The sequence below is a fragment of the Mytilus trossulus genome, chromosome 1 (genome assembly GCF_036588685.1).
Source record: "Mytilus trossulus isolate FHL-02 chromosome 1, PNRI_Mtr1.1.1.hap1, whole genome shotgun sequence".
Lineage (NCBI taxonomy): Eukaryota > Metazoa > Mollusca > Bivalvia > Mytilida > Mytilidae > Mytilus > Mytilus trossulus.
Window position 1 is genome coordinate 71,017,521 of NC_086373.1, and position 14,387 is coordinate 71,031,907.

Consider the following 14,387-nt stretch of genomic DNA (forward strand, 5'->3'; position numbering starts at 1 on the left):
AAGTATTTCTTAGCAATTCAAAATGTATGTAAAATATGTCGGTAAATTAATTTTCTAGAATATTCGGTTTGTTAACAAAAATCTGCATTCAACTGCATTTCGGTTTATAGGGCTAGTCACCACATAACATTTACGGAATTAATGACAAGTAACTTGAATATTCTTCTGACAATCAAAGGTCATGCTATTTTTCAGCTGTTAAAAGAACACAGGAAACCAAAGCGAGAAATAAAGGTATTTCACTAAAGTCATAAAGAAATTGTGTTTCATTTAAATGACTGTATTTAATTGAAAGCATGGATATGTTTTAGCTTAGGTAGAATGATTCAATACCCAAATTCGTGCAAAATGTTGTCATCAGCTGAGAAAAATAATTAAGGTGATCGTTTTTTTTTACTATACTTTCTTTTTATTCGACACATTGACACAATTAACCCAAGTTAAAAGGTTTTCCAATGGACACATTTTAAAATGTGTCATTTTAACTGAGCCTGGAGATGCTTATATATTTTGTTTTTGTTTTCAATAATACAAGCAATAATCATTTTTTACATACATATGTAAACCATAGTTAGTTGGATTTTCCATTAAAAAAGTGTGACGGTATCTGAACAAACTCAACATTTTTCTACTTGGTAACTGTAACATGTTTTAGAATGGTTTTTTAAAGTACATTTCTCTTTTCTTTGAAATAGTTCACAACAGCAGAGTCTTGGAAAAACCAGGTTGTAGCACAGCTGGGAAAAGTATGTTTGTGAGCACAGGTAGACACAATATTGTTTTTATATAGATATAGGAAGATGTGGTGTGAGTGCCAATGAGACAACTCTCCATCCAAATAACAATTTAAAAATTAAACCATTATAGGTTAAAGTACGGCCTACTTGTTTTTATAGGCTAGTTGAACAAACATAATCATAAGAGCTAAAGGAATTACCTAGCACCCATCTGACGTATCAAATTATAATCCTGGTACTTTTGATAACCATCACCTTAAAAGTGTATCTAGTGTCCACCGTCTTTTTTGGTTCGTTGTTTTAAAACTTTTATTTACTGATCCAAAACTCTCAAAACTATATATGGCTAATGTTTTTAAATTCGCATACGGGAATTGATCCGTCTGCTTATTCGAAATGGCAATTTTTTAATATACTATCAATATGCACAAATGTGCTCGTGTGTCCTTAAAACTTCAACACATTTGCTTAGGCATTCTTAGCAAATGTATGTTAAAAATGTTGATAAAATTTTCAAGAATATCCAGCATATAAACAAAAATCCGTGCATTAAACTGCATTCCAGTTTATAGGGCTAGTCACCACTTTTAACATTTACCAAATTAATGACAAATAACTTGAATATTCTTCTGACAACTTAAGTCCATGCCAAGAATACAGAAAAATAAGGCGAGAAATAAATGTATTTCATTCAAATCGTAAAAGAGTTGTGTTTCATCATCAATTTTGTAGATCGTTGTATTTGATTGACAGCATCTATATGTTTCAGCTTTAATAAAAGAGTGCACCGCTCAAACCCCTTCAAAATGATGTCATCAGCTTAGAAAAACGAAAAAGGTGATCGTTTGTTTATATACTACGATCTATAAACATTTTTCTACGTACATATGTAAACCATAGTTTGTTGGATTTTCATTTGAAAAATGTGACCGTATCTTCACATAAACAACATTTGTTTAACTTGGTAACTACAACCTATATTAGCTTTTGTGTTTTGTGTTTTTTAAACTACATTTCCCTTTTTTTTTTAAATAGTTCACAACAGCACTGTCTTGGAAAAAACAGGATGTAATACAGCTGGGACTAGTACATTTGTGAGCACAGGTAGACAAAATATATTTTAGGCTAATTAAACAAACATGACTTTCTGACAAGTAGGTCGTAATATTGTTCAGTTATTCAAAGAACACAGGAAAGCAAAGATAATGAAATAAGCCATTCATTCTTCATTTTTGAGAAAAAGTTAAGGAGACAAAAAGATACTATGATATGCAAAATTGATCAGCAATGTAGATAAGAAATCGATTCTTTAGACAATTAATATGGGTTATTGTCATTATATATAAAATTGAGAAAGGAAATGGTGAATATGTCAAAGCGACAACCACCCGACCATAGAGCAGACAACAGCCGAAGTCAACCAATGGGTCTTCAATGTAGCGAGAATTCCCGCACCCGTAGTCGTCATTCAGCTGGCCCCTAAAAATATGCATAATAGTACAGTATTGTGTTTGTAAAAGTTGATATTCTTTATTAGTCAGTTATATATAGAAATTAACAGTCCATCGTTATTAGAAAAGAAACTTATTTTTTTTAATTGTCTTTTGTAATACAGTGTTCTGTCTACTAAAGTTATGATATTTTTCAGATGCTAACAGAAATAAGGATACAAACGAGTGTACTGAAGGTATAACACTAAGTCATAAATATTTTGGTCTTGTAATGGTCGACATCGCCGCTTTTAAAAAAGGAGGGGTATACTGTGTTACCTCTGACTGTCCGTCCGTCAGTCAGTTCATCCATACGTCCATCCGTGTCATGAATATTTTCGTCGCATCTTTCGCAGGAACTACATAAAAAAGATTACTTAAATTGGCTTTCAAGGTTTATATAGGTCAGCTTTACCGTGTGATGCGTTTTCAGTTTCACTACTCAACAACTTCCTGTTTACCTAACACTTGTACCATTTTACAGATGATAGCCTCGTTGAAAATTTTCCTCATTGAAGAACTACCATACTCAATTAGTCGGAACTTTATTTATTTATTATATTTCAGATGCTAAAAGAAAATTGGAAAAAATTGAGAGTAGTACTGAAGGTAAACAATTTAAGTCATTATTTTTATAATACTGTATTAAATTGAGTGCAATTACTAAAGCATTAAATGATTTGCAGTCTTAATTCACGCTTAATAACATTAGTCCTAAATCTAAGAACAAGATTATCAAGCAAATGTCTTAACATAACGTGTGTTGATTTAAATATTGAATACTTAACCATTCTTTTTTTCTTGTACATCTGCATACTTAAATATCATGAAGTATATATAACCGGGCGGTTCCGTGTTATAGTAATTCAAAGACGGAATACCAATACTTTAGACTTTATTAGCAAGGTCCGGACAGTACCAGACCTAAGACCTAAAACTGACTACAAAATAACATACAAAAGCATATATAAAAAACAGTTACTATGGAAAAGGATTAGTGTCCAACGAATTAACTTGTCATGGTCAGAGTGATTTCCATCACGACAAACATATATTTAACAATAGAATTAATTAGACACAAAGAAACGTAAAAGGTTTGACAAACGGATTAATATATTGTCACTATAGCACTTAAAATATATTGTCTGATCTTAATTTATTTCTAATCGCAAATAGTCCAAATCTTCCTGGTTATATATAACATAATATTACATTGAAGTTTCATTTTCGCATAGACACAGACTTATCTTCCGAGGACGTCGCTTTGCTGAGTCCACTTTTATTGGATACTTCCAAACAGGAATTGTTTGAACCAACAGAAGGTTTTTATCTTTAACTTGTATAAGTGCTTACTTTACCTTCCCAGGAAAATCAGTATTCTTAATCTGAATACAGCTAGCCCTCTTTTCGAATAATTCTCTAGAAAATAATTCCAATAGGTTTCAAAATTTATATTGTAAATATACACACTGCAGTTATTCATAGATGAATAAAAATATACTGTACTCTTACATCCAAGCACAGCACTACTAATTTGACTTCCTTCACCTGCCTTGTGTACACAAAAGGCCAACCTAATGATGGGAAAATGTAATAGTATCGTTTTCCCTCAAGTGTTAGTGGCACGATTGATTACTTACAATTAAGAGACCTTGTACACAGAAGAAGCAGATGCACGCCTTCTTATGATTTACAAAATCACACAAAATCTCATCGCAATCACAAAAAACAGACCACCGCTCCTGGAATATGCATGTGTCTCATATCAAATTACATCCTTCAGAACACGAATAGTATACGCCAACAATCCATTCTTTAGATATAGAAAGATGTCGTGTGAGTGCCAATGAGACAACTCTTAATCCAAATAACAATTTGATTATTTCCATAATTTTGGGTAATTTGTTTCCAATCTTTTTCTCATGAATACATATACTTAGTATCCCATGGATACGTTATTTACTTATGCCTTTAAATTATTGCTTATCTGTACTTATTTCTTTACTTTTTTTTATTTTTAGATGAACTTTATACCATTGAAAGAATAATTAAAGAAAGGAAGAAGAAAAACAATAAGACAGAAGTACTAGTGAAATGGGAAGGGTACTCAAAACCATCATGGGTTGACAAAACAGAAATAAAAAACATAGATAAATAGATTTAAAAAAGTGAACTCTTATTTAGGTTTGAATATAACAATGGGAAAGGACAATTTTGTAAGGTCACTCGAAAGTGTGAATATGTTCTAAATTGGTCAGATAATATTTGGTCATGTTTTATGAAGATTTAAGCCCTCGGCTTCGCCTTAGGCTTAAATCTCCATAAAACGTTCCTAAGTATTGTCCAACCTATAAAAAATTGAACAATCAGTCTGACAACTCACTTATTAACAAAAAAGGTTTAAACCCACTGAATAAATGTCTACCAACTCGCCCAACTTATAAAAATCTATTGCTTCCTTTAAGTATGTTAAGTTACTGTGAGTTCGTATCCAGTCATCCTGGTATAGTGGTATGTGTCGTGGCTTGATATGCTAAAAGTCTTTTCTACGTGGATTTTGATATAAAAAATTATAAGTTTAAAGGGGAATTGACATTCCCAGCAAAATGGCATGCACAGGAGCTGGGATGTAACACACTTATTCTACCTGGAAAACTGGTAACACATCACAAAGTTTACATCGAAATGTCGAGAGTGTGAAGGTAACTGTAATATCATTGATAAGCTTGTTTGCTAGCTTAACCATGAAGTCATAATAATGTAAGGTGTACTATCCTCCTTTTAAGAGTAAAGACTTTTCAGACACTGACAGATAACCAATATAATTATACTACACAAAAAGGAGGTAGTATAGTTACCTTATAATGATTTTATGGTTCAGTTATAAGCAGGCTAGCCAAATATGCCACCTTTATCTTCACACTCACGGCGTTTTGTAGCATCAATAATGAATAAATTATAGTTATAAGGCCTTGTTAGACTTGATTATCACAAACACAATGCAACGAACAAGAAATACATTTTCTTTTCTAAACCGGGCATAAAGTTTTACGCAAAAAAAGTTAAGTCATATGAGAAGCTTCTTTTATAATTTTTTTTTTATCCAGTAAAATGTATTTGTTACTTATATTTCTTGATGTTCTCTTTTATCCATTGTTTATTGATTTGTGAACGTCTAATAAGATTTAGTTAAACAGTCCCTAAAAAAATAGAAAAAAATATGAATTTTTACTTTGACTTGCCTTTCTCTAATATGAAGAATATTTGCAATTCTTATATATATATTCCATTGAAAAACAGCTACATCATTTGTCATCTTTACATATTTTATTTCTAAATAGATTGTTCACACTACTAATTCAAATTTGTGTTAATAGTTTGACAACTGATGTTTTTAAAAACAACCAAATGGCTTAGCTTTATATTTCTATGTTTATAAGACATTATAATTCTAAAACTGTACAAAACTCTAGTAATAAAATTATCCATTGAGATTTCTTTTTGTTTATATGTATTTGCTGTTGAATATTATGGTATATATTTTTTTATTCACATTACGGAAAAACAGGTGTGATAAAATCATGACCCATTTATTCAATCCTTCCATCTGACTGTGGTAAAGTGTGTCAATTGATCAAAAGTTTTATTATATAACTAAAGAAAAAATCAGTTTCCTCATTGGCCAGAAATTGATAAATTGTTATATTTACCATGTTTACCGTGTCAAAAACAAGAGGTTAATATAAGAGTGGAAACAGCATCAGTTTACCTTTAAAATATAGATATTCAAAAACAATGTCAATGACGTATATTCAGGAATGTTCTTCTTGTTTTCGTTGTATTTTTCTCTTCCTTTTTTATGTGTTTGTTGTCAGCTGTATCAACTGTATTTCTATGAGCCTAAAAATCAGGTGTCCAATTTGAAACAGAGAGCTTTAGTATTTTGAACTGAATTTGACTTTGATTTCACTTAACAGACATGCTGAAATCGACATGATTGAATTTGTTACACATGTTTTAAAACATTCAAGTTTTGAAATCGATGATTGTCGACTTAAAAAATACTGCTGTTCAGGTTAGTCTGTTATCCGAAAATTGGCTTAAGGTAGATGGTGTGTCTAAATTATAATCCATAGAATTTCTTAATAATTGTCCAAAATGTAGTTTATATATCCTGCTTAATTAAGAACATTAATCAAAAGAATGGGTCACTGAACTTATTTTCACACTACAGGTTGTGCAAAATTGTCAAACCGTTTGTATAGATTATGCATAGAAAACCCATTTTTCGGTCATAAAACGAAAACCACACCATAGAATTTTGAGATAAAATATGAGAAGATAGCTCAAATATTATTCTGTCAGATAAGAAGAAGAAACAATGGGGTCACCGGACTCGTTTTCTTGCTACATAATAAAATGGGTAAATTCCTAACACATTCTATTGTAAAAGTAACACAATCTGAATTATCTGCCCTTGCATTTGAGTTGTATCCCTTTATTTGGCAAAATTGGGAAAAAAATGAAATAGACAAAAGTATTTGTCTTTTGGTTAATACAACCATAAATATGATGAAGCATGGCATTTTCTGTATCATAATGAAAAAACCTCACACATAAATTACCAACTAATTTCAAAATTTGCACATTTTATCAAAAATCTGTACCTTGTTTTCTAGTATTTCAAATTCCAAAAGCGAGGAAGACACCCTAAAAAAAAGTTTGAATACAAACAGAATTTATAAAAGTAATCGTTAGTTCACATTGGAATGCGAATGCAATACACATTCTGAGGTCACGCAGGTGCATTCAACACCAGTCCGGCAGTGAGCGGAGCTGGCGTTGATAAATCTTTTTATACTGTACTTAAGTGTCCTTCTATACAGATACTGCCTTACAGACATGGCTATGATGTATCTGTATACTATACAGGTATCGCGTTTAAGCCAGAGAAATGACATGCACACTCGCCCAGGTCAAGACAAACAAATTGATATTTACTGTTTCTCCCTCAAAGACAGTCGATTAGCAAATAATGGTCGGGTAGGGGTGAAGGTTGGTACCTATTGAAACGTTCAACCCCGCTGCATTTGTTTGCATCTCTCCTTAGTCAGAAACCTGATGTTTAGTGGTTTTCGTTTGTTGGTGTGATTCATAGGAGTTTATCGTTAGATAAGACCGTTTGGTTTCCTTTGAGAATGGTTTTACAGTGGTAATTTTTGTGCACAGACACTTGTTTCTATACATGGGAAGACCCGCTATCAACGTATATTTTATAAATTTAACATGCCACTAGTACTGCACGTTAAATAGTAATCCAGTCAGAGTCGTGGTGTGGTGTTTAGTGCATCGGACTACTGAAACAAAAGTTTCTGGTTCGATTCTCCTTTCGGTATGAAAATTTCAAGACTGAATTTTAGGCTCTCCCTTGGCACCATTTGTGAGCATGGTCTTGAGGAAACGATGATAGAACGTCAGAAGGGGCTAAGAGAGAGCCACATCTCTTGCACGTAAAAGACATCATTATAGATATTGAAAAAGAGCAGGCTATTAAATGCCGCAACAAGGCGACACTCGCACTTGAAAAATGAAAAGAGATTAGTATAAGTTGAAGAACTTGTTTCCCACTCATGATCCACTATCAATTAATATGCTTAAACTAATATATAGTAATCCAGTCATTCTATAATAATGTAAGTTTTTTGACACAGATAAACTCGATAATTCCCGAGAGCTTTCTTAAACTGACTGCAACTACTATTATTTTTTTTCATTCCAGACCAACTTGAAAAATATACCAAGCGAACAATAAATACCAAAAGTAAAAAACGACGACAAGACAAACTACATAATACTTTTTAGTACTTAAAATTTAGCAACACAAAACCAAATAAATCAACATTGCACCAGACGTATACTTTAATATTAGTGTACCAATCCGAAGACAAGTCTCATTTAGTTGTGGTCGTTTTCAAGAAATGAGCAGTAAGTCTAATAAATGAGTAAAAACACACGTTTTGAATCAAATAACAAAACGCATCAAAAACGAATAGACAAGAACTGTCGTATTTCTGACTTGGTACAGGCATTTTCAAATGTAGAAAATGGAGGATTAAACCTGGTTCTTTAGCGCTAACCCTCTCTCTTTAATAACAGTCTCAACAAATTCCGCTGAGAGCTCGAACAATTAAATAACTATAACAGCTGTTTTACGATTAAACTGCAAATAGCTGTATAAAAACATTGACGACCAAAATTGTATTTTCTTGCCACTTAACTGAACCTGCAGGTATTTTTTAATAAAGTACGTTTATATAGATAGTTTCGGTTTTGGGTCTTCTGGAGTATGGCTTTCTCCATTTTCTCGATGGCAATGCATCATATTTTTTATGAGGCATGAGTTTTGTCCATATCGCCGGGCAGTGGGTGTATATGTTTTCCTCTATCAAAGTTCATTGTTTAAAAGAGGGACGAAAGATACCAAAGGAACAGTCAAACTCGTAAATCTAAAACAAACTGACAACGCCATGGCTAAAAATGAAAGAAAAACAATAGTACACATGACACAACATAGAAAACTAAAGAATTAACAACACGAACCCCACCATAAACTAGGGGTGATCTCAGGTGCTCCGGAAGGGTAAGCAGATCCTGCTCCACATGCGGCACCCGTCGTGTTGCTTATGTGATTACAAATCCGGTAAATAGTCAAGAGTCAGACGCACTCCCACCAATGACCCATATGAACTTGTAGTCTATAAATGATGGCTAGTAGTGTGAAAGAGAGAAAAAATCTTTGTAGTTGCAGAACAGTGTAGCAGAATTATTTGGGGAATAGATTCTCTTGCTTAGGCCCCGCTCGCATATAACGTTTATTGATCTGTGATGATTAAGGATGCTGGTAATAAGCTGTGTGTAGGAGCTTTAATTGTAACAATGAATATGGAGACAAACCAAAGTTAGAAACAGAAACTAATTGTAAATTGGTCACACCAGTTTAATTAGTATTCAAGAAGGTGTTGGGTTGGAGTCGTGACTCGACCAATACCCGATCTCTGGTAGACCTCATTCGACCACTTTTCGATATCTACTTTAATTATACTCGAGTACATATGTATTTTTGTTGTTCTGGGAATTTCATTTTGATGAACGGGCATTCTACAACACTACTTTTTTAAAACTAACGCACGAAAAGAGTTTAACATACTCAAGCTTAAAGCCTCGGTCACACCTTACCGGATAGCACGAACGGACGCCTAACGGATAAAAATAAAAGTTGTCCGTTGACAAAATTGTTATCCGTTGGAAGTCCGTTGATTTACTGACCGAATAAAACGGACGCGTAACGGTACGGGGCGCCGAATGGGACTCTTGTGGTTTTGTACAAAATTCAATTCTGTCATAACAAAATCATTTTTGTCTTACAAAGCTATGTGCTACATACTTGCTTTGTGAGAACTTCAATTTTGTGATGACAAAATTCATTTTTGTAGACAAAATTCATATTTGTCATGACAAAAGTCAATTTTGTCTAAAAGGTATGCAAATATAAACATATTTGCATACAAAATTGACTTTTGTTACCTGATATGGAAATTAAATCACAAAAGTCAATTGTGTGAGATAAGATTCAATTTTGTGAGACAAAATTGACCTTTTTGAAACAAAATTAACTTTTGTAAGACAAAATTGACTTTTGTGAGACAAAATTGACTTTTGTGAGACAAAATTGACTTTTGTGAGACAAAATTGACTTTTGTGAGACAAAATTGACTTTTGTGAGACAAAATTGACTTTTGTGAGACAAAATTGACTTTTGTGAGACAAAATTCAATTTTGTCATTTTTGTTGAGACAAAATTCAATTTTGTCATTTTTGTTGAGACAAAAGTCAATTTTGTCAATTTTGTTGAGACAAAAGTCAATTTTGTTAATTTTGTTGAGACAAAAGTCAATTTTGTCAATTTTGTTGAGACAAAATTCAATTTTGTCAATTTTGTTGAGACAAAAGTCAATTTTGTGACGACAAAATTAATTTTTGTGACGACAAAATTCATTTTTGTGACGACAAAATTCAGTTTTGTAACAACAAAATTCAGTTTTATGAGACAAAATTGACTTTCGTGAGACAAAATTGACTTTCGTGAGACAAAAATCAATTTTGTCAATTTTGTTGAGACAAAATTCAATTTTGTCAATTTTGTTGAGACAAAATTCAATTTTGTCAATTTTGTTGAGACAAAAGTCAATTTTGTCTCCCATTGGTCAATTTTGTCTCACAAAAGTCAATTTTGTCTCACAAAAGTCAATTTTGTGTCACAAAAGTCGATTTTGTGTCACAAAAGTCGATTTTGTGTAACAAAAGTCGATTTTGTGTAACAAAAGTCGATTTTGTGTAACAAAAGTCGATTTTGTGTAACAAAAGTCGATTTTGTATGGAAATTAGTTCACAGAAACCAAACTAAACTAATTTGAAAACAAAATTGACTTTTGTCGCTCAATTTTTAAATTAGTACAACAAAAGTCAAGTCTGTGTAACAAAATTGAATTTTGTCATGACAAAAGTGACTTTTGTCCGCTGATAGATAATTTTGTATGACAAAATTTTAAATTTGTAGTATGATACAAATTTTGTTAAACTGAACTCATTTTTGTTGAACAAAAGTCACTTTTGTCCGTACAAAATTGAATTTTGAGTACAAAACCACAAGAGTCCCATTCGGCGCCCCGTAAACGGATGCAACGTACGATGAACAAGATATACGGAAAAATAATAATACATGTAAATCGCACAAATATTCAAAATGTTTCTGTGTAACTGGCTTTGGTTTGATCTTCAAAAATCCGCCAAATTCAGTGTCTGGCCTGAATAAGATCTGATTGATTGTGAAGACGTGCCTTTACTCTAGAATCGATTATGAATAGTAAGAATTCACGAACCTTAATAAATCTCACATACCAATAATTAGCATTTCTGACGCGAAATTTTCAATTGGCATTTATCCTTATCAGATCCGTTCATCATCCGTTTTATCCGTTATACGTCTCGTATGAGTTCGTTTCTTATCCGTTCAACATCCGTTTTATCCGTAAAACGTCCGGTAAAAGTCCGTTGGTGAATTTATCTTCCAGACCTCCAACGGATGTATAACGAACACGTAACGGTTACAAAACGGAAACGAAACGGACGAGTACCGTACAAAACGGACACCTAACGTCCGTTCAACGGACATTTTATCCGTTGGACGTCCGTTCAAAGTTTTGAACATACTTAAACTTTTACACTAACGGATAAGAACGGACGTCTAACGGACAGGAACGGATTGAAAAAAAGTTATCCGTTAGGCATCCGTTCGAGCTATCCGGTAAGGTGTGACCGAGGCTTAACTTAACAAAACACAACATAATAATTTCCCAGTGTGATTAGTAAACAGACTTAATGTGTCAAGTTCGCAGTCACATCCAGTCAGAATAGGTGCCGCGTGTAAAGAAAGAGAGTGCCAAGCTCTTTGCACGTAAAGAACCCGGCCTCGCTACAACTCTAAGGGATCCTTATGTGGCCTGTTGAAAGGCAAAATTTCTGCCTCTATCTAATACACTCCAGAGGCAGTCCAAATTTCCCGGACTATTATCCCAAATGGCATCTATAATGACAAAACTTACATATTGTATTTTTTGTTAACTTGTTTTTGTTCTGAATATGCATGCAATATGTGCCACTGGACTTTAAGCGACCAACAATAAATCAACCATTAACGGCTGAGTTGTATCATTGTTGGCAGGAATAAAACAAGCTCTATAATTTAATAATATATCTTTTAAACAAAGTCTCCATGGACACAAAGTTAAAAAGCAAACAATATGTGGTGAAATCGAGACAACAAGACACATGTAATAGAGGAACAGTATCTTACGTATACATACTTGCATTGACCGCAGATGCAACTATTTAAGAAATAATTGATGCAAGCTATACTTTATTGTTTTTGCCCGAGCGAAAGTGAGGGCTAAAATAGCATGAATATAATGCCTAAAATAACAGGAATATAAAGCCTACCCATGTTAAAACTACAATAAAGTATAGCTTACATCAGTTATTTCGATTCTGAATAGGACAATTAATGTAATTTCTATGTCCGATAAGTATAAGTTTGTGTAGGCTCTTCCATGGACCCCCTTTGTGTTTGTAAAGAAGCAAACGGCTGGCACTGTGATTTTTCAGAGGGAGGTGTTTGAACAGCCAGCATAAACCTTTGAGCTCTATAGAAGCAATTCTTTTTTTTTTTTTTTTTTTTTTTTTAGCTTTTCTCATCACTTTGCGTCCGTCGTCCTTCGTCGTCTGTTAACTTTTTTGCCGTTTTTTGTTATTATCTTGAATATTATTATAGGGATAAACTGTAAACAGCAATAATGTTCAACTAAGTAAGATTTACAAATAAGTCAACATGACCAAAATGGTCAATTGACCCCTTAAGGAGTTATTGCTCTTTATAGTCAAATGTTGACCATTATTCGTAAATCTTAGTAATCTTTTACAAAAATCTTCTCCTCTGAAACTACTGGTCGAAATTATACCAAACTTGGCTACAATCATCAATGGGTTTCTTATTTAGAAATGTGTCTGGTGATCCTGCTGGCCAACCAAGATGGCTGCAATGGCTTAAAATAGAACATAGGGGTTAAACGCAGTTTTTGGCTTAGATCTCAAAAACCAAAGCAATTAGAACAAATCTGACATGGGAGGAAATTATTAATCGGGTCAAGATCTATCTGCCCTGAAATTTTCAGATAAGTCAGAAAACGATTAATAGGTTGCTGCATTGGTAATTTTAAGGAAATTTTGCCAGTTTTGGATATTATCTTTAATATTATTATTTATAGAGACAAACTTTAAACAGCAAAGTAAGATTTACAAATAAGTCAACATGACCAAAATAGTCAATTGACCGCCTAAGGAGTTATTGCCCTTTATATTCAATTTTTAACAAGTTTCATACAATTTGTTAATTTTTACGAACTTTTTCCATTGTAACTACTTGGCCAAGTTTATTATAGATAGAGATAATTGTAAGCAGCAAGAATATATAGTAAAGTAAGATCTACAAACACATCACCATAACCCAATTTTTTCATGAATCCATCTGTGTCCTTTGTTTAATATTCACATAGACCAAGGACCTGTAGAGCCTCTAGTTTTATCTCTAGCTTTCTATAAGTGTATTCTGCCTTTAAGTTCTCCTGATTATTTTAGGTTTTGAGTTTTTATTCTAATGTGAAAATTGTTTTTGCATAAACTACATTGCTGGTCTTTTATATATACTGTTTATAGCTATTATTTATTACATCTAACCTGTCCAAAGCTGACTGTGTGTATCAATTTTGTTTTAATATGTCATATTGTCAAATAACATACTGATTTTGTCATATTGTTTAATAACAGCAATGTAAATAAGTGTTCCTTTTGAATTTTTTTTTTGTTGGTTTAACTGTGTCTACCCAAGAAATTGGTAATGATTAGTGTTTATACTCCTGACATGTTGTGATTAATATTCTTTTCTTGTATAACACTGCATAACTATGATATAGGGCAAACTGTTTAAGTTTTATCCTAACTCTAAAAAGTATACAAGATAACTTATGTATAATTTTACTATAATTCATATATATTATTATATATATGTGAAAGGCACATTATATATTATATGAAATGGTTTGTACACAGGTCATGTTTTTTTTATTTATCTAAATCATTACACATGTAATGTTGAGGTGTTAACACTTGCTATATTTGGGTTTTGCTCATCTTGAAATCCATATGTTGATCTTTTTGCTGGCACCTATGCCAATTGATCAATGGTGGAGATTTAAAATTTGGAATGGAAATGAGGAGTGTGTCAAAGAGACAAAAACCTGACCAAATAGCAAATAACAGCCAAAAGACCACCAATTGGTACTCAATGCATCAAGAAAATCCTGCAATCCTAGTAACAGAATGTGTTTAGCAGCTTTAATAAGTTTATACTTCTACATCAGCTTTGTTTCACTGGTATCTTAGTTTTGCTATCCATGCATATGTCAATTTTTTTATCAGAATTTTCTCTCAAGTAATATATCTAAGTTTAAGTCAGATTTTCAAATCCTATAAAGATGATTCCTTGGCA

General features: G+C 32.7%; 1 protein-coding gene across 1 annotated transcript; it reads left to right on the plus strand.

Annotated features, from left to right (window-relative positions):
- The first annotated feature begins 199 nt into the window (after positions 1-199).
- Positions 200-5,511, plus strand: LOC134683714 (uncharacterized). The gene is made up of 7 exons (XM_063543033.1): positions 200-234; positions 696-764; positions 1,773-1,841; positions 2,386-2,424; positions 2,795-2,836; positions 3,463-3,549; positions 4,249-5,511. Exons 2-7 carry the CDS (start codon positions 749-751, stop codon positions 4,383-4,385), a joined length of 390 nt encoding a protein of 129 aa, XP_063399103.1. The 5' UTR covers positions 200-234; positions 696-748; the 3' UTR covers positions 4,386-5,511.
- Positions 5,512-14,387: the final 8,876 nt, after the last annotated feature.